Genomic DNA, 25,982 nt, shown 5'->3' with positions numbered 1-25,982 from the left:
AATTTAATGAATGTACCAAGTACCTTTGGGAACTGGAGCTATTGCCGGAGTAAAAGAAACTGCGCCATTGAAGAGGCAATTAGATAATCAGCGTCTCACAAATGCTATATTATTATCATCATTATTATTTTTATTACTATTATTATTATTGTGTGTAGTGACGATACAAGAGTAGAGCGTTGTTGACCGATGGTTCCGACTCGCACCTCTAAAACCGAGGGTTGTGGGTTCGAATCCCAGCCATGGCGTTATTTCATTAAAAAAAACAGATTTATCCACAATGGATTTCTGCATTCAGGTGAGGAAGAGTCTCTGCTCAAAAGTTGTGAGCACCAGAATCGGTCGCCTGACTTAGATATAGACGGGGTGATATTCGATCGCCTTGAGCACCTAAAAAGGCAGGCGTATATGAATGAAACATAAGTTCCCACTATTATTGTTAAGATAATTAGTTTGGTCAGCGAAAACATTACAGTCACAAGGAAGTTCGCTTTCAAAGGATTATAATAAGATACATAAATGCACCATGTCCAACGTTCTTTTCAGATGGGTGCAGGTTGGTTATACAAAATGCATTACTAGATTATTTACTCAGCATATCTTGCTACCTAATGGTGTACAAAAGGATGGTAAATTTTAAGATTCACTTATCTTTACTCATGTTATTATTGTTTCCAATAAAAATCACTTTGTCGTGTATATGATCTCTCATTTCCTTTTTAATATCTGTGCTGTATTTCATTTCATTTCATTTAGCTCGTGCTTTGAAGCCGTATATCCAGATCCCAGGTTGTAGGCATGATCCTGAGAGAGAAATGAATCAATCAACTCCTGAACCCTGTGAGATCAAGGTGTCCAAGGATGAGGAATTTTTTAATCTTCAGTGCTCAGTCATAAGAGCCAAGCCACAGGTTGATCTGCTTTGGCAAGACATGCAAGGAGGATCAAGGAACCTAACCAAACTTAAACCAATCATCACAGCAAGGAAAGATGGCGGATTTGACGCCGCGGTCACACTTACTCGGCCGACGAACCAAACCTCAACACACCCAATGTCTTTCAAGTGCCTCGCGTCTGGGATTGCTGTCGATGGCACTGCAGAGCAAACCGTGATTGTTCAAATCATAGAGCCAAAAGGTACGAAGGTTCCCCAAAATATGACAACAGAGAAGCTTAATTCCGCGACGGACGGGTGATTTAACAAATAAAAATGAATATGTTGTCAACTGCAAAGAACAGCTGGGAGGTCTTTGTCGAAAATTTGCGCATGAGAGGAGCGTTTCGTCAACATTTTCGTCCGAAAAGTTGTCAGATCTGACAACTTTCCTTAATTTTGATTGGCTGAGAAGCATCGTTACTATGGCAACTGTAGGATGAAATAGGATTTTTCGGATAAGACATCTGACAAGACTTTTCATGAAACGCTCCTATTCTCCGGACTGACAACAATTTGCAATTTTTCGTCAGCTCCGAAAATTAGGACGAAACTTTTTTGTGGTTCACCAATTTTCATCAAAGACCACCCAGCTGTTCATTGTCATTTGACTTTCATTTCTCAGTCCATTTTCTGTGCTGTTGAGAACTCTATCATTTAGGATGAGGAAACAAGAAATCTTGTCTTCTTCGTATTGCCTCTTTACCTTCAGACTTTGGAAAAACCCTATCTCCTAGAAAATTTGAACACCGAACCGCACACTCTCTGTTTTGGTAAAGTGCATCTTGTAGATGGTGACACATCATGGATCCTAATGAAATGATTGGAGGAAATTTATTACTGGCTAGTCTTTTTAGCTTATACTCTCTAAAGGCAAAGGAGACAATTATGGTCGCTAATCCCACTCCTGTGTGATTAGGAACTAGTCCTGGTGGATTAAGATTTCAAGAGTGAATTTTTACCTTTTTAGAGTGAAAGTGTAAGAATACGCAGACTAAAAAAAATAAGAATTTACTCTTAAAGATTGAAATGTCTTTTAATTAGGACTGGTCCCTCATCTCATCCTGAGAGGAGTGTGATTAGCGAACAGATTACCTTCTTTGCAATTAGGGAGAATAATAAATTGTGTATGTTAGGTGTTACTATTTTGTATGTTAAATATTTTATGCCAACGTCATCTGAATGTTAATACGTCCATTACTTCATGGATGTTTTGTTATGTTTATTTTTTATGAAAAGGATCAATAAAAAATTGATTTTAAAAAAATGTGGACATTTGCTAAATACTAGTAGTAATGACTGGATATGTTAACCGCTTATGGCTTTAGTATGAAGATGGTCCATCAAATCACAAGGATCCAAATCTCTATTTTATAAAACAAATTCAAATAATTCATTTTTCTCAGGCATTAAGATAAGTTCACGTATTTGTTACTTTTAAAGCAACCAAACGCCCTCAGCTCTGTTTCGCGTTTCTTAGAACTGTTCCAATAGTCCAATAACCCCTAACTCTACAAAGAACGCACTTCCACTAGATGTATTCAAGGAAAATCTTACAATATGTTTCAATTTTCTTTGATATCAATTCGCATATACATATATGTTTGTTTTGTAGCAAATAAGCCTACTTTTTCTTCTCTATGTAATGCGCTTTGTACATTTCAATGTTCGTATTATTGTTACTATTTCTATTACTTTATTATCATTATGATTGCTTATATCATTAGTAATAGTAGTAGTATTGTGATTACTATTTTTACCATTAATGCCATTTTTCTTTGTGTGGTATTTAAGCACCCCCATCGAAAATGAAAGGACCACCGGTTGAAATCATTTTCATCGTCATCATTTTCCTGGCTGTTCTTGTGTTCCTGATATTCATCGTTGTTAGGTGGTGGCAGTATCATAAAAGCCAAACTGAGTCAGGTAAATGTTTAGTATTTTATGATGTTCACCATTATATGTTGGTGATTATTTAGCACGTAGGAAAGGATCAACAGTCGTTCTTAAAGTCGTTCTTAACTCACGAACAGCTTTATGAAACACCCATCCGGATGTTCTATTATCCTCTTTCTCTAAGATATCCTTCTGTTAATTTATTATTTTTTACTATATTACTATCACTTATCATTAGTATTCACGTTTCCATAATGTTCATAGTAGAAAAGACTATCATTTCGCATATAGCTTATAAACAAAAATCGATTGATATAATCGTAGGTATGAAATCGACTAAAGTAACACCAGGAGGATGTTTCACAGAGGTTTAAGAGAGACTTTATGTTTATTTAAATTCTTCGTTGCGCGCTTTAGGATTTAAAGGTATGTTTTGTTGTTGTTTTTGTTAAGGTTACTCCGAGGTCGAGTCTCAAGCCAATGGCGAACCGAGAAGCAGATTTGGCTTTAGATTGCCATTATCCAAAGGTAACTTTACTTTTGAATGATCTTGATTGACACAACGATTCAATATCACAATCTCCCACAGTGTGTTCACAGTGTGAAGCACAATGTGAAATCACCTTCGGATTTAAAATACGTGGATTTCAACAGTTGAATCACATATTCATAACCACATAGTTGACCATGTTGTGAACAACCGTGAACAAAGTGTGTCCACAGTGTGAAAATATCTTCACGCTGTTAAAGTTGAGCATATTAAAAAGTTTTAATCACATCCTCCCATAGTCGGAAAGGTAAACACACTGTGGACGCACTGAAAACACAATGTGAACTCACTGTGAATGCACTGTGAACACACTTTAAACACAGTGTGAACACACTGCGTGACAACGTTCTTTCCAGCAGTGTTATCATGAATATAAAGACGTGTAAAGTTTGTTTTACAATCACGATGTACCTATTATGAGGAATGTAATGAATTTAATAATCTCTAGCTACTCCCTGGTCTCCAGAAGATACTGCAGAGACTCTTTATATAATTGCTGTTCTGTGTCTATTCAGATGTGTTGAAGTTCCGAATATTAACTCTAAATAACATGTTTGTGAACCGGAATTGTGACAGACTTTTTTAGCAAAACTTGAGAAAGCAACGCTAATAATATCACGTTTTAATTCGAATACGGTAAAAATCAACATATTGATTAAATAAAAGTAATTGATTGGCATACTGGCCGCCCATATATTTTGACATAAAGTTCAAGTCAAGTGAAGTAGAACAACATGATCTCGACTGGTATTATCCATATCAGCGTCACCAATGTCTTATCTTTTCAGATTGTATTAGCTGGATGTTCTGTTGCGGTACCAAAGTGGGTTTGTCGGGTGGCACCGATCTGGAAGAAGTTAAAGGACTGAGTAAGTGTACAGATTAGATCGACGAACTGACCATGATTTGAATATGCTAAAAAAAGCCCATTGCGATTATATCTGTGTGTAAGGGTGTGTTTGGAGGGTTGAAATGGTGTGTGAGGGTGTGTGTGTCTGAGAGAGAGAGAGCCGGTGGGTGTGGGTATGTGTGTGTTTTATCTGCAATACTGTAGAAACTACGAGTTAAAGAGAAAGTCTTGTCGTTTCCAGAACTCATCTCCGGATTCACATACATTTTCTCTGGCTATGTGGTACTGGTTAAGACCTCACGTGTCATCCACAATAAACTTACACTTAATGATGTCCTCAGTTAATAGCTGTTTATCATACTGGTACTAGCTAACCATGACCTCTTACAGGTGTCCTCAGGATGTCCCAAGAACATCGACGATTGTTATGTTTGGAAGATGTCCAAATAAATTGAGTGGTCGTATAATTAACAAGTCCTTTACCCAACGATGTCCTCAGAACATAGACTGTTGTTACAATAGCCCTAGATAACGAGTATATTACCGGTCAATATCCTCAGAACATAGATGATTGCTATGCTTGAAATAATATCAATGGTTGTAATGTGTAGTTAACATGTCTCTTACAGAACAATCCAATCAGAGCACTTTTTTCTATAGTCACTGACAGTTAACAAGTTTCTTGTGTGACGATGTCCTCGGAATGCAGATGGTTGTTATATGTAGTTTACAGGTCTCGTACCATACCACACCTCGAAAACATAGATGGTTTTTTATGTGTACATAACGAGTCTCTTACTAGACAATGTCCTCAAAAATAAATGTAGAGTATAGCTAACATGTCTTTAACGTATCGGAGTTTCCAGGAAACATAGATGTTAGTCATTTAACTGGTCTTTTGATTATTCATGTCCTCACAACATATATGGTTGCTATGCATAGTTAACAAATCTATGTCCTCAGAGCATAGTTGTAAAGTCTCTTAACCATCATGTCCTCAGAGCATAGTTGTAAAGTCTCTTAACCATCATGTCCTCAGAGCATAGTTGTAAAGTTTCTTAACCATCATGTCCTCAGAGCATAGTTGTAAAGTCTCTTAACCATCATGTCCTCGGGGCATAGTTGTAAAGTCTCTTAACCATCATGTCCTCAGAGCATAGTTGTAAAGTCTCTTAACCATCATGTCCTCAGAGCATAGTTGTAAAGTCTCTTAACCATCATGTCCTCAGAGCATAGTTGTAAAGTCTCTTAACCATCATGTCCTCAGAGCATAGTTGTAAAGTCTCTCAACCATCATGACCTCGGGGCATAGTTGTAAAGTCTCTTAACCATCATGTCCTCAGAGCATAGTTGTAAAGTCTCTTAACCATCATGTCCTCAGAGCATAGTTGTAAAGTCTCTTAACCATCATGTCCTCGGGGCATAGTTGTAAATACTCTTAACCATCATGTCCTCAGAGCATAGTTGTAAAGTCTCTTAACCATCATGTCCTCAGAGCATAGTTGTAAAGTCTCTTAACCATCATATCCTCAGAGCATAGTTGTAAAGTCTCTCAACCATCATGTCCTCAGAACATAGTTGTAAAGTCTCTTAACCATCATGTCCTCAGAACATAGTTGTAAAGTCTCTTAACCATCATGTCCTCAGAGCATAGTTGTAAAGTCTCTCAACCATCGTATCCTCAGAACATAGTTGTAAAGTCTCTTAACAACTATGCTCTGAGGACATGATGGTTAAGAGACTTTATAACTATGCTCTGAGGACATGATGGTAAAGAGACTTTACAACTATGCTCTGAGGACATGTTGCTTAAAAGACTTTACAACTATGCTCCGAGGACATGATGGTTAAGAGACTTTAAAATATGCTCTAAGGACATGATGGTTAAGAGACTATGCTCTGAGGACATGATGGTTATTAGACTATGCTCTGAGGACATGATGGTTAAGAGACTTTACAACTATGCTCTGAGGACATGATGGTTAAGAGACTTTACAACTATGCTCTGAGGACATGATGGTTAAGAAACTTTACAACTATGCTCTGAGACCATGATGGTTGAGAAACTTTACAACTATGCTCTGAGGACATGATGGTTAAGAGACTTTACAACTATGCTCTGAGGACATGTTGGTTGAGAGAATTTACAACTATGCCCCGAGGACATGATGGTTAAGAGACTTTACAACTATGCTCTGAGGACATGATGGTTAAGAGACTTTATAACTATGCTCTGAGGATATTATGGTAAAGACACTTTACAATCATGCTCTGAGGACATGATGGTTAAGAGACTTTACAACTATGCTCTGAGGACATGATGGTTAAGAGACTTTACAACTATGCTCTGAGGACATGATGGTTAAGAGACTTTACAACTATGCTCTGAGGACATGATGGTTATTAGACTATGCTCTGAGGACATGATGGTTAAGAGACTTTACAACTATGCTCTGAGGACATGGTGGTTAAGAGACTTTACAACTATGCTCTGAGGACATGATGGTTAAGAAACTTTACAACTATGCTCTGAGAACATGATGGTTAAGATACTTTACAACTATGCTCTGAGGACATGATGGTAATTAAGAGACTTTACAACTATGTTCTGAGGACATGTTGGTTGAGAGACTTTACAACTATGCTCCGAGGACATGATGGTTAAGAGACTTTACAACTATGCTCTGAGGACATGATGGTTAAGAGACTTTACAACTATGCTCTGAGGACATTATGGTAAAGAGACTTTACAATCATGCTCTGAGGACATGATGGTTAAGAGACTTTACAACTATGCTCTGAGGACATGATGGTTAAGAGACTTTACAACTATGCTCTGAGGACATGATGGTTAAGAGACTTTACAACTATGCTCTGAGGACATGATGGTTAAGAGACTATGCTCTGAGGACATGATGGTTAAGAGACTTTACAACTATGCTCTGAGGACATGATGGTTAAGAGACTTTACAACTATGCTCTGAGGACATGATGGTTAAGAAACTTTACAACTATGCTCTGAGACCATGATGGTTAAGAGACTTTACAACTATGCTCTGAGGACATGATGGTTAAGAGACTTTACAACTATGTTCTGAGGACATGATGGTTAAGAGACTTTACAACTATGCTCTGAGGACATGATGGTTAAGAGACTTTACAACTATGCTCTGAGGACATGATGGTTAAGAGACTTTACAACTATGCTCTGAGGACATGATGATTAAGATACTTTACAACTATGCTCTGGGGACATGATGGTTAAGAGACTTTACAACTATGCTCTGTGGACATGATGGTTAAGAGACTTTACAACTATGTTCTGAGGACATGATGGTTAAGAGACTTTACAATTATGCTCTGAGGACATGATGGTTAAGAGACTTTACAACTATGTTCTGAGGACATGGTGGTAATTAAATAGCTAAATAAGCTAATCCGAAATATCATAAGTAAAACGTAACAAGAATTATCGATCATTGTTTATGTTAATTTTTGTCAGCTGCGGAAGAGACAGAATTGAAAGAACTTCGAGAAAAGCTCGAGAAATATCGACCTGGCAGACTAACGGGACTGGCACGGGTCGACATACCTGACTCGTCTGTCCACATCGGTGTTTTCGGCGTTATGGGTGCTGGGAAGTCATCGTTCATCAATTCATTGAACTTCGCTCTAACGAGTAGGTGATACCCCTTTAACGAATCCACCCTTTTCCATAAACCCAAAACCTTTGTATCACAACCGGAACACAGCAAAAATTGCGGTGTTAACCGGTGCAGATTTTCCAAGATGGGCCACATTAGTCATTTTAATCCAGTGTTCATGGTGTTATATTAACAGTGTTAGTTCAACTCCTATGGGTGATATTACAACACATTTGGTCGTTACTGTCACTCTTTGGTGTTCAGACCCTAAGGTGATATTTTTTTCAAATAACACCATAAAATAACGACGTTAAAACATTGTAGGTTGTAGCTCTCCTAGGACACCAACCTTTTCGGAATGTAAGTGTATCACTTTCTGTGTCTTCGTTGTTAAAGATGAGTATAAGAATGTTTATTGTTTCAATCAAAGCTTAAATCAACTAGGAATGTAACTTTATCACTTTCTATGATTTTGTTGTTATAGATGAGTATAAAAACGTTTCGATCGAGGCTGACAGAGAACAAGGGGGTAGTGAGACCAAGTTCCGAGATGTCATTCAGCTAACAGAATACATACACGTAGTAGACAATAGAGGAATGATGGACCTCAACATTAAACAGATCGAGAAAGACCTCATGCCTCAGATTCGTAAGTTACCATTTGAATATTTATCTTCAATTTTTGACTAGTCATCGGAAAACAATCGGTCACCCCAAAATAAATTTTGCGACTTTAATTGAGTTTGAATAAGCACATCCTAAGCTATTAAATGATAAACAACTTTCAACTTCTGAAAAGTGATCAACAACTACCCAAACAAATGGTAGGAATGCAGAAGAAAATAAGGACTTCAAGAAATAAGGAGAAAACATTTAAAGTTTCTTGTTCATTCAGGCATGAGATCTGGGGCCCAGAACACAAAACTTAGCAATGATCGTAGAACAATTTTCTATGATTGATTGCATTGACTACAATGTACAATCAATCGTGAAAATCAAGAGTACGATTAATTGCTAACCTCTGTATTACAGGACCCTGCAAACTGTACAATCTCATTGAAACTTCCTAGCAGTCCGCAAAAACCTGTGTCAAAAAACCTCTCGTACTTTTTTTTTATTTTGTATTTAACTTCACGACATGAAGTTTCGATTTTGAAGAATTGGTTTTCAGATAAGCCATTTTTATTTCTGTTTTGTGATTACCAAATTTCGGTTATTTACAGAAAACCTTCCATGGTGACCTATTCTTGATTTGGGGGTGGCTGTTCACAGTTGCGTAACTTCGGCTCGCAAATAAACGGGGGAAGATTTTAAGATCTGAATATATAACATTTCTAGTCCATGCTTATGTTCGCATTAGTAGATTGGTGATATATGTCTGCTCTTCGTGAATTCCTAAAAACAATCTTTAAAATGTCCCTTTTCGTGTCTAAATATCAAAAGTTTTAAGCTCGCGCTTCGCACTCACGCTGTTTTAGTTAGTGAAATACGTCTTAATAAATTCATACAAACAAGCCTTAAGGTCTGAATATAAAAAAAATAGCACGCGCTGCGTGTTAGCAATATTTGATTAGTAATATACATGCCATATTCATGATTACAACGACTACAAACGTTCTTCGTGTTTTTAGATGTAATTCTTTGAAAAATAGATGGCTGGTGAGACATGTATGCTTTATGAATTCCGAAAGAATAGTCCTTAATATGTCCATGTTTAAGTTCGCATTGTTTGTTTAGTGTCTAGTTACGTACCGTTATTTAAAATAAATTGCTTAAAATGTCCCTTTTTTAGTTCTGCACATCCAAAATGTTCAGCTCGCGCTCGCGTTATTTGATCAATGAGATCCATAGGCCTATACTTTTTTCCCCAGTAAGTCAGTATACCGGAGTAGTAACTCAAAACTTTTGCTGGTGCCCCCCCCCCCCCCCTGACAACACACCAATTCCTTTGGAAATGCATGTGGAGTCACAATGGAGAGCTGAAAGGCTTTTGTCGAAAGTTGGTGGACCAAGACAGCATCGGAATCTCTTGACTCTGGACAACGAAACATTTGCAATTGTTCGTTCGGTGCACATCATCAAATAATCTGCTGTCCCAGTCCGCCAACTTTCGACAAAAGCCTCTTCGCTCTCCTTTGTGATTTTAATTGCATTTTCAAAGGAATTGGTGCGTTGTAGAGTGTTTCCCTCGTGGTGAATATTCCTTCAAACTTATTTTGTTTGCAAAGTACATTAAATTAGGAAATATATAGAAATTCTAAGGACTATATCATTTAACCTGTTGGTTTTGTTCTGTTATAAAACTATCACAGTTATAATTATAACGCAAAGCACAGGGCTTGTGTGGTCATTACTAGCAGTATTAACTTTCCTTACATTCGTAAAGAATTATACAGTGAGAAAAATTCAATTCTTTCATTTCTTTTCATATACCAACAAAATCACACAAAATTTATAATATATAGAAGAATAAACAAACAAAATACGACACGGAAGGGGATTACCTTCACTGTTAGAAAATTTGTCCTTAAAATAAAAGAAGTTCCTGCAGCAGAGACTCGAGAACACCTGTAATCTTACCAAATTGCGTAATCTTACAGGAAATTGGTATTGGGTGTATGGAACCTTACAAATTTCCTTTAATAAAACACCCTTTCCCCCTTTTTAAACAAACCTGATATGTTAAATTGCAGAAAAATCGCTGTTTTATGAATTTACAGAATGATTCTGTGATTGCTTTTTGCAAAATAGTCTTTATTGTTCTGTAAAATCAGGGTATTTTTAACAGTGTTGTACATAAATTCACCATAGTTGGAAATCACACAGTTGATAAAATTGATAAACTGTCCAAATAGTAGGGGAAGGCGGGGTAAGTTGTGACAGTTTTTGCTTTTTGCATGTTAGAATTGATATGATTAATAATCTTGTCGAAATATGTACCTTGCCTTGAATATCATTCTTCTGAAATATTTTCCACCTATATACAACTTTCTACCCCAACACTGAAAGTCATCGTGACCTTTGAAAAAACCGATGTCAAATGGCTCAACTTGCCCCATATATGGGGTAAGTTTGAGCCACCTTCTGGGGTAAGTTGAGCCACAAAAACTATGTACAAAATGTATGGGGGGAGAACCAGCATGTCAATTTTTTGTTTAAAGTCTTTTCACTTGCTAATTCTCTATAAATACTAACATCCTGTAAAAGGAAAAGAGCAGTCATGTAAATTTGCTCCTTTCAGCCTGCATTTCAATCTATTTTTATGGTTTGTTTGTTTTTTAAGATACATTACCATAGGAATTACCATGGCTCAACTTGCCCCATGCTATTTGGCTCAACTTACCCCAGTCCGAACTTAGTGCGATAATTTTGTATCCACACATTTATTATGCATTCATCATATAAAAGACTATGACAAGAATGAAGATCCATACCTGGACTAATAATATTGTTATCATGTCTTTATTATATTTAGAGACGTGTGTGTTTATAAAGCACTTAACTATTTCACACTCTTTTTTACTTTTTTGGCTGAAACTACTTTTTGTTTCAAAGTTGGAAACAATGTGGTGGGGTTAGGGGTTATGCTATGGGTCATCAATACATGACACCACCACAATGTCTGACTCATTCATTATTGGCCTGGGGCTGGTGGCTCAACTTGCCCCTATGCTCAACTTACCCCGCCTTCCCCTATAGTTAAATAGCGAATGACATCGTTATATAAATTGACGTTTAATCAATTTCGTACCCAGGTGGAAAACGTGGACTGAATCCACAGGATAAAGTAAAGGGAGGAAAAAAGATTCACTGTCCGGTCATCGTGTGCGATCCAAGGTAAATACTTTCTTTCAACACCCCCCCCCCCACACACACACACACACACATACACACACACAGAAATTTTCAAGCTTGCGACAAGTGTGCGACAAGCTTGCGGCATGCTAGTAACTAGCATGCGGTTAGCTTAATAAGATAACATGCGCGCAGAGTAATAGTCATGCGATCTTTTAGCGAACAGGGATTGTTCGCTAGCATGTACTCGCTTATTGAGCGAGCGCCCTGCTAGTCGCACGCTAGTTACTAGCATGGCGCGCGCCACGCTTAAATTTCTGTGGGGGGCAAACTGTCATTTTGTACTATTAACTCTGACAGAGGTTTACTCCAGGCTGAAAGATTATGATTTACACCAAAAAAATAGGATCTGACATTTTAAAAAATGCAGAAAAATCCAATATGAGGAATAACAGAGAAAAAACATTTTAACGTTTTTCCATTAAAATTATGCATGTTTACAAATTATTTTTACGCGATGGGGGAGCGTTTCATCAACATTTTAGTCCGACAAGTTGTCAAGTTTGACAACTTTCCTTGATTGTGATTGTTTGAGAGGCGCTGTTACCATAGTAACTGTCGGAGTAAACAGAATTTGTCGGATAAATGTCTAGTGAAAACTCCTTTCATGAAACGCTGCCCGGAAGATGCCGCCTCCCAGTTGATTATATGGCTATAATTGTTATATATATTCCCAAAGATTGTCGTTTAAAAACATGAATGATTTGTAAGATTGAGTTTTGATTACGCGTGTGTCAAATTCTGAGGCAAACATCGAGAATTTTAAGACTTTGAAACTTTTTTTATTTATCGAAGAGAGTAATGATATGTTCATCCGTTTGTTGTCGAAGATAACAAAATATTTAACAAAGTGCCCCCCTCCCTCCCATCTTGATCAATATCGTTGTCATTCTTATCATTATAATGCAAAAACGCCAGTTTTAATTCAACACCAGTCCGGAATCTATTATGTCTACACCAGAGAAGAGTTAAACAACACCAGTTTGGTTTTAATCTAACACAAGATAGGTGTTTATACAACACCAATTAGTATTAACACGGCATCGGTTTTATTCCGAACTAATGATGTTTAAATACTGCTCTGGTGTGGACATATAGGTTCCGGGCTGGTGTTAAACTAACACCGGCGTTTTTGCAGTGCTAACCATCATTTTCTCTTTTATCAATACAGTGGCCCAGTTAAGTTTGATGACACTCTAAGGTTTATCAGTGCCTTTACTCAAGCTGTTAATGATTCCTTTGGTATGTAAAACTATGTAAATTTTATATTTCCCCCATTGAAAATGAATTTGGGGTCATCTAATCCAGGAACGGTGATATTTTTTACCATTTTAAAACTAGGTTTTAATTGAATGTCGACTAGACATGACGTGCTAAATTATTTTGATTGATGCAAAAAGCAGTTTTCTTCTATGTTTTATCACAAAATCACCAACCATGTAAAAACTAAATTTATATTCCACTTCCTCATTCTCTAGTTACATTTTTTATGATTAATTTTAAAAGAAAATTTTGTGGTAAAGTATTTTTAAGGTCCTTATTCAGTTCAAAAAAATGGTCGCCAGTCCTGCTTTACCACTCACGATGGCGGTCTCCTGCGTTCATAATCATACTAATAATAATGCTTTATAATACTTCTAGGGATTGTTTCTATAGTATGCATCGTTCTCTTACGACACACTACACTGTAAAAACTGCGTTGTTAAAACTGACACCAATAGGTGTTAATAAAGGACCACACCCTGAGGTGTTAAAAGTACACCCTAGAGATTAAACATAACACTAAAGAGTGTAAATGAAACAAAAGGTGTTGTAATAACACCTATCATATCAATTTGTTTGCGCTCCTTTTTTGCAGTGCGTAGCGTGTTAAATTATTTCCCTATGGAGAATAATAGAAAAATACGCCTTTTTTGACGGATTTGCTAAGATATCTCCCAAACACGTCAACAAGGTGATCTATCAAAACAGAATAGAATAGAGCAGATTCTCACCTTGAACATGATATGATTTTCATTTAATTTTAGTCAAATTAAGTTCTGTCACTTTTGAGGTTTTTGGAACCTTTCTTGATGATTTTGGAAATCCATTTGTACATGAGCCAATGGGCAAGTGCAGGAAACGAAACGTTTGGTGCGACTTCACATTGTTGTAAAAAAATATATACGTCACAATAGACCCTATCAAAAAAAGACATTTTGCAGAAAATGCTGTAGATTGCGAATACCTAAGAATTATTTTGATTGGATAAAAAAAACCTCTGTCACTTTTCACATTTGCAAAAGCTTTTGCAATAATTGGTCACTATAGTTTGGCGGGTTCAGCCGATGGCATTGTGTGTACACAGTACACACGCATAGCTAGGCAACGCAGCGCGTGAAGAATTTTGCACGTTTTCATTATTCGTACAGCGACGACTTGAGTGTATGTTGGATAGGACCGTACCATTTTTGACCGGGGGTGTGCCAATGAATGCAAGTGATCAAGAAGAGTTACAAAACTGAAGGGAGTGAGAAAACAAGGAAAGTGAGAGGGAAATTTATGAAAACAAGTAATGCGAGGAAAAATGACAAGAAAAGGAGAGAAAGGAGAAGAAGTGAAAACACGCAGCTGAGTGCGCTCACGATATGTAAGTTGAACACCCCTGCACCGCAATGTAGCAGCCCGCCACTATACACGTAGATTGCCTGCACGATGCGAAGACAGCGGCGCGTATTAGTGACTGTGCGTTAAACGTCCCATTTCTATGCCTTATAAAAGGAGCGTTTTTTGTACACAACAAATTGATATGAGGTGTCAAACTAACACCACCAATTTAACACCGGTGTAAACTGACTGGTATGGTTCTCTATGTACACCGGTTAACACCACAGTTTTTGCTGTGTAGTTTTTCAACACCTATATAGTATCATTATTAGTATGATTATTTTTAAGATTATGCTCGCATCATTATTTTGTAAATTCATTATGTATGACTACATTGTTTATTTTATGGATTATTTTGTATGTTGTATATAATTATGCCCCATTGATATTGCATTATTTTAATGCAGAAAAATAAAAGCAGATAAACAAACATCATTCTTAAAGTTCAAGTCCACCCAAGAAAGATTGTCGATTTGATACGATAGAAAAAAATCAAACATACATAACGCTGCAAATGTCATCGAAATCGGATGTAAAATAAGAAAGTTATGACATTTCGCTTATTTTTCACAAAACTGTTAAATGCACAACTCAGCGATATGCAAATGAGAAAGTCGATGATATCCGTCACTCACTATTTCTTTTACTTTTTATTGTTTTAATTTTACAATATTTAAATTTTACAGCTTTGACAGTCAAGACAACTTGACTTAACCATAAACTTTAACTTACGAACAGCTTTTATAATGATAAAGCACCCACCGGGTCCTCGGAAATGACCTTAACCAAGATAAAAGCCTGCGGTCCTCTGTTTGCTTGTAAGCATTATTGCTTGATATTTAGCAAGTATCAGATTAAAAAAGCGCATACATTCGTAATTCCGAAGCTTCGTAATTCCGAAGGTTCGGTTATTCCAAAGGTTCGTATTTCCGAAGGTTCGTAATTCCGAAGGTTCGTCAATCCGAAAACGAAATAAGGTTCGTAATTCCGAAGGTTCGTTAATCCGAAAACGAAATAAGGTTCGTTTTCCGAAGGTTCGTTAATCCGAAAACGAAATAAGGTTCGTTGTTCCAAAGGTTCGTTAATCCGAAAACGAAATAAGGTTCGTTAATCCGAAAACGAAATAAGGTTCGTTAATCCGAAAACGAAATAAGGTTCGTTAATCCAAAAATTAAATAAGGTTCGTATTTCCGAAAATGAAAATAATTCATTTTGGTAACAAAAACGATGTTGTCATTACACGATATTATGCAATGATAGTAATAACGATCGATGATTCATGCGTGTGTTGGGCATGTTGGGGCCAAAGCATGTATTTCATTAAGAATGTAGGCACCCTGATCAAGCATAGGCTAATTTCGATTTTATCTGAGCAATTGCTGCCTAGTTAAGCAAATGGTTTAATTAAAGATGCAGGGATCAAGTGTGTTGGAAGCGTGCGAGCAACCTCTAGATAATAGGATTTGTATTGGAGGGGATGTCATTTTTGATAACAGCTTCTGCTGGTAATAAAAATAAAAATACTAATAATGATCCTTGTGAGATGTTGAAAGCGAATCGCAAGCTCAAACTAGTAGACATTTCATGTAACAAGACGTGAAGTCACCATTCAGAGCATTTTTTTGTAATCATGAGAAAGATGTGTATCTTTCTAAAGAATTAATGCGAGGGCGAGGTGTAATTTGGTTATATACTGACCTGGGGCACGTTGCACGAAACTTTTTACCTGAGAAAACTCAGGTTGTTTTTACAGGAGTTTTTGCCCTGTGCTAAAGTCAATGGCGGAAATCAGAGTAACCTTAGTTTTCATTTTTTTACCAGAGTTTTCTCAGGTAAAAAGTTTTATGCAACAGGCTTCAGAAAGTAATCTTTTAAGGACTGCATTTAGTGACTCATGAATAGAATATATATCTCACGAACTAAATAATGAGAGCGCGAACCGCAAGCTTAAAATTTGTGATATTCCAACCTGAAAACTGGACATTTCATATTTCTTTTTTGTAACCAGGAATAGAATGAGTTCCTCAATAAACAATACTTGATGCGAGCGAGAAACGTGAGCCAAATTTTTCCGATTTTCCAATCTGAAAACTGGACATTATAAGCATTCATGTAAAAAAAAATAATAATAGCTGGGAGAAAGTGGCTTCCCTGGGTAAATAATATCTATATCAATGTTATCATTCTAGGCCCACATGAAATTTCCAAAAGTTTGAGCACGTGATTCGCTCGCAACATCTCACAAGGATGCCCTTTTAACAGTAATTGACCAAAAAGGTGAATTTTACATCTTCATATTTGACTTCTTCCCCCAAACCGCTTGCTCTCTACGCTCGCAGAAATGAAACGTAAATATATAACTTTAGTGATCACTTAAAAAATTGTGCTCAATTTAGTTACTACAAAACACACAACCTCTTTACACAGATGATAATCTAATGGTGGGTCGTTGTAAAATATCCGTTTGCACCAAATTGTCCCTATTGGCCCCCTTTTTTTTGCTCTGCCCCCCCCCCCCAAAAAAAAAAAAATTACGTTCCGCCGCCATTGGTTAAAACACACATCGTCTTCATGGCTAATTGCAAAAAGTTCTTAAAATGTCCCTTTAGATCAGGTCAGAGCTTATATATATTTAAAAATTCTGTTCGCGCTTCTTGCTAGCAGTTATTATCTAAATTTAGTTACATAGGCATCTCGCTTTGAAGATCACAAACATATTGCCCATCATATTAACAAAAATATATAGCTCGCATTATTTAAAAGGGGTTTATCATGTTATTACATATTTATTTTATTTTATAAGGATAAAGCTAATTATTGACTGTAAGGACTACCCTTTCAAAGAAACAAACAAAAATCAACTTTAAACTGCCGATCAAGGAAAATATGGCCAAAATTTGCCCCCACCCCCCTCTATTTGACGAAAGTTGGATCCGCCGGGAGGGAGGCAGGGAACATCAAAAATAAAATAAAAAAACAGGGAAATTAATATTTTCCAAAATGGGAAAGTTCCTTTTTCAAAATAAATATGCCGTTTTTCATGTTTTTTCGAAATAAAATACTCTTTTTAAAGTATACAAGTTAAGTTTTCAGGCTGGAATATTGAAAATTTTCAGCTTGCGCTTGGCACTCTCGTTCGATTGGTGAAATATGCATCCTAAAAAGGTCACTAAATGCTTTCCTTTTCTGGTCAGTATGTTTAAGCTCGCGTTTTGCGCCCGTGTTAATTCTTTAGTTAGATGCACATCTTTTTAATGACAGCAGAAATCTGCTCGGAACCTAAAGTTTTAGCTTGTGATTCACGATCGCAATAATGGCATTTTATGAATAATTGAACCCCAAAAACGTTATGATTGATTCCATAGTGTCGTACGGGACATTTAGAGAACATTTTACAGTTTTTGACAAGAGAAACAAAAAATATTCCAGTAGCTATAGGTGATCACCAAGTACTACCAGAGTGTTAGAAAAACCAAGACTTAACATGACTTGAATTCACATCCTGTATAATACAGATTTAAAATAGTAATGTGTCGTACGGACGCAGAAAAGGTGGCTTTTTTAGAAACCTCAAGTTTGTACTCAAAAGTCTGTGAGTTTGGCAGCTAAATTTCATAGAAACTGTACTCAAATTGACACTTTTATTGACACATTTATAAAAGAAAGCAAAAAACATTCATGAATAAATAAAACAAATTATAATTTTCGAGAACATTGTGGCGTACGGGACATTCAAAATGTGTCGTACGGGACATCTCTAAATTGAAGCCAAACTTTATTTTATGTCACTTTGACTTCTTCAATCACATTATTTGGCTGATGATAATGATAATCCTATCAAACTAAGACATTCATTAGGTTAGAAACCGCTATTAGTTGAATATTTCTGTCAATATATCATAAACAAAATAATGTGTCGTACGGGACAATTGTGTGTCGTACAGGACACTTGTGTGTCGTACGGGACACTTGTGTGTCGTACGGGACACTTGTGTGTCGTACGGGACAATTGTATGTTGTACAGGCACTTGCATGTTGTACTGGGCAGCCTTAAATTAAAAAAAAATGAACTTTTTATCAATCAGAAGGAGCATTGCCCCTAAATTCTTCATTTTTATGAAAAATCTTTTAATAAGTAGTCATTCGGGACAATATAATCAAGTAACCTCAATATATACAATTGAGAGCAATATGTTATAATTTTTTTCATGATGGGAAATGTACAAGTGTTCACAGCATTTAGAGCTGAAAAACTTGAGGTTTGTGTGAAGTTTTTTTTAGGGTAATTACTTGATGATTTCCAAACACTATTTAAACAATGAATGAATGAAACTTTGTGTAAATAATGGGGCTAAAATGTTATCATTTTTTATATAAAATGTATATCTACATGATATATGTCACAAATGTCACTTGTAATTCCACATTTTTTTTCTAAAGAAATGCGGTTCTACTTTTTCAAACCCATCTGCATTTCATGAAACCATATGGTTTGTCTTATTTTCAAGATTTTGTTTACAACTTGAAAAAGGTAAGGAGTTTCAATACTGTATATAAAAAATAGTGATCATCAAGGGAAGTCCAAATAGATGATCATGGTGATTGATATGTATTTTTTACATCTTATAATAATTCCACATTAGCATACAAGAGGAAGTCATCTTCCAGGCTAGGTTGAAATAATTATAAAAGTTTTCTTTTCATGCTCAATGAAAAGAAATTAACCTGCTCTGATCAGTGAAAATCACCAGTTTAGCTGAAGGGATTCACAAAAGAATAAGCCTACATGAAATTAATTAAAATGTTTAGAATCACCTATTTCATGTTCTATGGAGATAAACAAAGTACTTTTTCAGTTCACTTTATGTTAAATCAATTAAATGAATTTAAATATGCCTACTATTTATGGTTTCTGAATCCAAATCCTGCAATTTAATGCATTATATATGGTGTGTCGTACGGGACATGTCCCGTACGACACAGCGTGTGTCGTACGGGACAACTTTTAATAGGACCATAATTGAAAAATGAAGGGCAGTAATTAGATCCTTATGGGATAAATCGATCACCCATGGGTCAAACAAAGAGAAACTGATTTTATGAAATTGCATCATCAAAAATAAAATTGTAGGAAAAACTTTTGCATTGTCATGTGTCGTACGGGACATTGCCAAAAATAGGTTTGGAAAAATAAGGGCTGCCCCTATTATGGATCATGAAAATGTTGTAGATATTATTTTGAACCATCAATGATATATCATTCTATTGACCTGCAATATTTTCAATCTTCTCTTGCTTTGCAAATAATTGTTTCAGGCGGTGTTTGTACTTGACTATTCAATGAGCAAAATTATTGAAAATTTAAAATTCCATTGTTCCCCCCAATTAAAACTTTATCTGTCTTCACTTTTGGTTAAAACTTATAATTTTCATAAAATTTAGATATCATAGTAAAATATTACACTAATGACTTATTGAAAGCATGTTGAAATTTATGATATTTTTGAAGTTCTAGTGTGGAATCCCCTTATACAACTTCACCTTTGAATTTGTTTTACCAAGTCGCTCGCTCATTATACTCTCTCCCGAAAAATAAAGCCTTAATACACATTTTGCCATAATAAGAAGTCACTTCAAAAAAGTTTTTCTCTACTTAAATCACTATCAAACACACAATGACTTCAAGCAGATGATAATCTTCAGGTGAAAACATCACCAAAGTGCCCAATATATGAGTTTCATTTTTTGGCTTTATCCCAACGAAAATTCGTTCGGCCGCCCTTGCCTTCCCATCCTCATAATAATTGAACGGCAAAAGTGTCACCCGCCCCCTCCTCTGCCTCTGCTTTCCCGGTTTTCATTTTTCGGATTAACGAACCTTATTTTGTTTTCGGATTAACGAACCTTATTTTGTTTTCGGATTAACGAACCTTATTTCGTTTTCGGATTAACGAACCTTCGGAAAACGAACCTTATTTCGTTTTTCGGATTAACGAACCTTCGGAAAAACGAACCTTATTTCTTTTTCGGATCAACGAACCTTCGGAACAACGAACCTTTTTTCGTTTTCGGATTAACGAACCTTCGGAACAACGAACCTTATTTCGTTTTTGGATTATCGAACCTTCGGAATAACGAATCGTCGGAATTACGCCGCAAATGTTCGGATTAACGAACATCGAGGTATAGGCAATTTACGTGTTTTGGAATTACGAACCTTTGGAATAAAGAACCTTCGGAATTACGAAGTGTAACCAAAAATAGAACACCATAATTTATATCCGTTTTTAGGTCGTCATCTAATGGTTGTCATCACCCACGAAAATAAGCTCCGTAATCCAGACATGCCAGAAGGACCGGTTAGTCCTGATAGTCAAACCGTTGAGGATGTTGTGGAGAAGATCAAGCAACAAGGAGGTGTCCCTAAGAACTATATCCAGATATTCGAGAACTACACTGCAGCTTCTCACGAGCCTGATGTCAAACGGAGCACGGACTATTTGAAGTTTCTGGTTTCGTGTTTGGACACAGGGGAGAGGAATATTCGTTTTAGGTTGGATCATGAAGGTGAGCGTACGTCGATTTGGAGTCGCGTTCGAAAGAGTTTGTCCCACTCCCTCAGGCATTAAAAAGGGGTAACACATGATGATTTTATATTGCATGGTATTTTCTCCCTTTGATAGGGCCATTAGGCTTGAAAAGCACATAAAATATAGTTAAAAAGGATATACAACGTGTCAAAAAATTGTCAATTACCCTCTCAATTCTCAAGCAAGTTTCGTAAGATTTAAAGTTCAGCATTTTCAGGTTTCACTCAAGCATGAGTGGTGCACACAGTATCTAAATCTTCCAAGCAGTCCGCAAAAAAAATGGTGTCGAAGAAACTCTTGTATCTTTTCTTTTTTGCAACTTTACAACCTGTTTACAATTTTGACGGTATGCAGAAAAGAATTACTCAGTCAAATTACTAAATTTTCTCGTTTTAAGTACCAATTCTCTCTTTATCTTATTACAGGAGAATCGTTCTAGGCAAATTACTGTTGGTTTTTGGGATGGCTGCATTTTGCTGAATATCTTTGAATTGAAATTTGCATTTGGTATTGTATTGTATACTGACTTTGCTGAGTATTGATTCCTCGGTCGTATTCCAAAATACAATGTATACATGTATATATAAAAACAAGTTTTGGTATAACCTATACATAATTTAGTTTTTCTTGCATGTACATATTTTAGAGATGTGAATTATAATTTGGTTCCAATGATATGTGTAGCAGTTACATTATAATAATGAATATCGAAAAGAATATGACAGTTAGTATCAAAAATTATATCGCACTGTATTCGATTACAAAATATGGTTGTTATTTGAAGTTATAAATTTCTTCTGTTTTATCCTCTGTCGTACAAAGTCATGTTGTATGTAATGTTTTACTCTTTTAACATTGTATAATATTGTATAAACATATTTGTATTTTAACAGGGCTCTCTTGTAAAGCAGTTCTGTACTGAAGAGACTACCCTGGGTAAATAAAACAAGTAAATAAATGTACATCAAAGGGAAGTTGTGAGTTGATTCAGATCGTGTTTTGAGCCCATCAGGGGCCCGTTATATCCAAAAGCTTAGCAATCATCCTAGAACATATTCTACGATTGATTGCGTTGAATACAATGCACAATCATTGGAAAAAATCAAGCATACGATTAATCGCTGACCATCGCTGGTCACTTCATTTGAGTTGTGACGTCAAACGATGGTCCCAATGATTTGACTGGTTTTTTTTCTTCAAATGATATCTTATTCGTTCCTCTTCAAACACGAAAATCATTACAAAAAAAACTTTTACCATCAATGAACTTTTAAACGTTCAATAAAGATGTCTTTAAACAAATACTTCGAGCAATAAAAGAGTTATTCAAAACTACTTTACATTGAATAAATGTAGGCCCTACTAACAAAATTAACTAATGAAATTTACGTTTTTCTTCCTTTTCCATTAAAGACACTCATTAAGCTGAATTTTCCAAACTAACAGTTTAAGTAAATTAAGAGGTAGATAGTAAACAATCACATTGATACACTATTGGAATTATTCAGCCACCCCCTCCCACACATACATACGCACACCCACACACGCGCATGTTTTATTCATTTATTTATTAAAAATGTACGTAATTTTTCCACATAACCTGTGAATATTTGTAAATTTTCTTGTTAAGTCTTGAATATGTATCGTCGGTCTTTCTATATGAATGTGTGTTTTTATACAATTTTGTAAATATAGTTTTGTTTGGGGAGAAATGTGTACATTTTATGAAGTACGTGCTATCTAATGCAAAACATATTGTAATTATTTTAAACATTTTTGTTTGTTAATGTTGTCGACGATGATGATGATTCATGCTCTGGATAGTATAAAGCAAATTCAGTGCGTGATTGCCACTGTCGCAACATTTGACAATATCTTACTCCCCGCATTATTCGGATAATTATGAAAACAAGGAAACTAATGTCATTTAAACAGTATGAATATATTCCAGATATAAGTCTATCACAAATCGTAATTGCGGCTTACATGATTAAGTGATGTTTATGTGTGTCTTTAACGCGATATGAATTATCTTAATGAGTTAACATGGGTGAAATGAATTTGTAGAAAACGTAATCATAAAACCGAAACTGTTTTTTTTTTAATGTATGATATCATTAACAAAAAGACAATGACCTTATTTGCATACTTGGCACAAGTTGTGAATATACACTGTAAAAACGCAATTTAAAATTTTAAGCATGTTGTTTAAGCCCACCACTATTGTTTAAACTTTTTTAAATTAGTTGTTTTAAAAGTTGTTTAAACAAGTTGTTTAACCAATTGTTTAAACAAGTTGTTTAAACAAGTTGTTTAAAAAGGTTTAAACAACTACAAAATAAAATTTTAAACAGTTGTTAGAGTGATGAGCTTAAAAACGTGCTTGAAATTTTAAACAGCATTTTTACAGTGTATATAACAAGTTCTGAAACTTGTTTGTGGTTTTGTTGATATTGAGATAAATCTTTGTTTTATATACATGAACACGATTATGATTGATATGATTTGTGATTTTAACCTGATGGATTTGCAGAGGTGGAAATCAGGGGGGCGTTTCATGAAAGGACTTGTCGAACGTTTTATCCGACAAGTCCCATTTTATCCGACAGTTACCATAGGAACAGTGCCTCTCAGCCAATCAAAATTATGGAAAGATGTCAGATCTGACAACTTGTCGGATGAAAATATTGATGAAACGCTCCCCAGATAATTTAGAACGAAAATGACCATAATAAACATTTCATTAGATAAAAATGGTAATGATAATGAAAATATCATGATAATAATGTTGATGATGATAATAATGTAATGATGATGATAATAGTAATTTTAATAAAAATGGTAACAAAATAATATAGATAATAATATCAGTTATAATAAAATAAAAAGAATGATATTATTAATAATGATGTAAAGAAATAATGATTAAAACCAAAGCAATAACTATGGTCATGGGCGGAAATCCCAGGGGGACAGGGGGACGTGTCCCCCCTACCCAAAATAGTAGGGGGACATAATATCAATGTCCCATCTACTATATATTTCTGGTCTTTTATGATGGAGCAAAATACACCACTTCACGATCGAAAAAATACATGTATTTCGGACTAAATGACCTTTCATTTTGGGTGATAACCTTTTTTTGGACTAAATGACCTTACATTTTGGGTGAAAACCTTTTTTTTTGCTTGTCAAATTTTCCAGACCCTGCCCCCCCCCCCCCCTACCTTTGGGGACAGATTTCCGCCCATAACTATGGTTCATGTTGAAATAACCATGATGATAATTTCATTACAGTGAGAAATATTAATTTTTAAAAATGAAGCACCGTATTATATTGTAATTATAAACTGGTTCATAAGATGGCTTGTGTATATCACCCTTTTGTTCTGTTGTAGAAGAAAATCTTCGTTCAGATTTCCCTTATTTATATTGATTTGAATAGCTTTCAAAAGATATGTTTTTAATTATTCGTGTTTTTATTGTTATAGGCCTATTGCTTGCAAATATAATTGATTTATGTAAAAACCTTGTTTTGTGAAAAACTATAACAATGTAGGCCTCCTTATTATACCTTTGTTATGAATATGGTGTATTGAATTCCGAATAAAGGCAAAATATTATAGCCAGGCCTTCGAGTGGTAGTATTGATTTCTCTCTCGCCCCACCCCCTACCCCCTCCCCCTTCATATCCCCCTCTCTCTCTCTCTCTCTCTTGACATTCTTATGTCATTTTACGGTTACATTTCATTTGTAATGAAATTTGTAGTCTTTTGAGCCTGAAATTGCTTTGTTTTTAATTGGTTTCTTGTACAAGAACTTGATTTATGATTACAAACAATGATTTGAAGAGGAAGAAATTAAATATATTAAACGAAAATAACCACAATAAAATATATTAGTAATAATGGTAATAATGACACTACTCATAAGAGAAAGAATGATGATACTGATACTAATAATAAGATAGATTGATAATCTAGTCTACCCCCCCCCCCCATCCCAGTTTGTCTACACTATAGAGTATTGGTACATGAATTTCAATAATTAATAGCCTACATGTATTTGATTTACCGCTTTGTTTAAATTCCACTTAGACTTTACTAATTTCTTGTAATAAAAAACTGATCAACTAAATGAAATAAATGGATAGAATTGTTAACAAATATGCATTATTATTAAAATTTCCAACACACCTATACTCACCAAATCCAGTTCATCCAATGAATTAGATCCGAAATGTATCCACACCATCAAAAACTCGACTAAACCAGTCCTCAGAAAACATCCAGTATGACATAGAACGAGTCGTTGAGGGCACTGTATACAGATTGCAACGCGAATAACTTCGAGAGCTCTCCCTCTCGATCTACGGGGCTTTCACACCCGGCTTTCACAATTCCCCATGTGAACGTTTGTAGTCAAATGCTCAAAATATATTTGTACACAATTGCAACGGGTAAGCAGTCGCACCATTGTGAAAGTACGTAGCTTTAGTTAAATCGTAGTTGATGCTATTAGTACCGTTTAAATCTCTGCGAAAGTGAAATCCAAGCTTGTTGCACAAATCTCAACATTGTAAAATAAACGTATCGCGTTATCGTACGAAGTGGACTCCTCATGATCGTAAAAAGAAGGGAAGCTAAAACGTTCTTCAAAAAATGGTTCCGATCAAGCCACGCCTTTAAATAAAATGATTGGTTAAACGAAAGTTTGTTGACCGTAAACAAAAGCTGTCATTCGTTGCTAGCTTGAAAACAAAACTTGATTGGTTGTTCAGAAAATGGCCGCACTTTGGAATTCGCGTATTATGTAAAGCTATCAAAGAAAGGGAACGTTTGTACGCTTAAAAATATGTGAAACATATGTGAATTACAAAGGTGAACGGACTTTTAAAAAAAAAAAAAAAAATGTGCGATGCACTTGCTACGATTCTTTTATGAACCAAACTTTTATTTAAAAGGGTACGTGCGAAGTAGGCCAATTTAGTAGACGGAGGGGAATCTAGAACATCTTT

The 25,982-nt window shown here is 35.6% G+C and overlaps 1 protein-coding gene across 1 annotated transcript in view; it reads left to right on the top strand.

Moving 5' to 3' along the window:
- Window positions 1-23,131, top strand: part of LOC121420209 — a 32,988-nt gene extending 9,857 nt beyond the window's left edge. Inside the window, exons 5-13 of the mRNA XM_041614764.1 lie at window positions 757-1,137; window positions 2,729-2,860; window positions 3,284-3,358; window positions 4,169-4,249; window positions 7,733-7,909; window positions 8,359-8,523; window positions 11,630-11,711; window positions 12,901-12,971; window positions 20,667-23,131. Coding sequence (XP_041470698.1) covers window positions 757-1,137; window positions 2,729-2,860; window positions 3,284-3,358; window positions 4,169-4,249; window positions 7,733-7,909; window positions 8,359-8,523; window positions 11,630-11,711; window positions 12,901-12,971; window positions 20,667-21,004 — 1,502 coding nt within the window. The 3' untranslated portion in view covers window positions 21,005-23,131. The remainder of the gene's footprint in view (window positions 1-756; window positions 1,138-2,728; window positions 2,861-3,283; window positions 3,359-4,168; window positions 4,250-7,732; window positions 7,910-8,358; window positions 8,524-11,629; window positions 11,712-12,900; window positions 12,972-20,666) is intronic.
- The last annotated feature ends 2,851 nt before the right edge of the window (window positions 23,132-25,982 follow it).

Source organism: Lytechinus variegatus, chromosome 8 (genome assembly GCF_018143015.1).
Source record: "Lytechinus variegatus isolate NC3 chromosome 8, Lvar_3.0, whole genome shotgun sequence".
In the NCBI taxonomy this organism is placed as follows: domain Eukaryota; kingdom Metazoa; phylum Echinodermata; class Echinoidea; order Temnopleuroida; family Toxopneustidae; genus Lytechinus; species Lytechinus variegatus.
The sequence above is the reverse complement of the archived record's forward strand: the minus strand, read 5'-3'. Positions and strand labels throughout refer to the sequence as shown.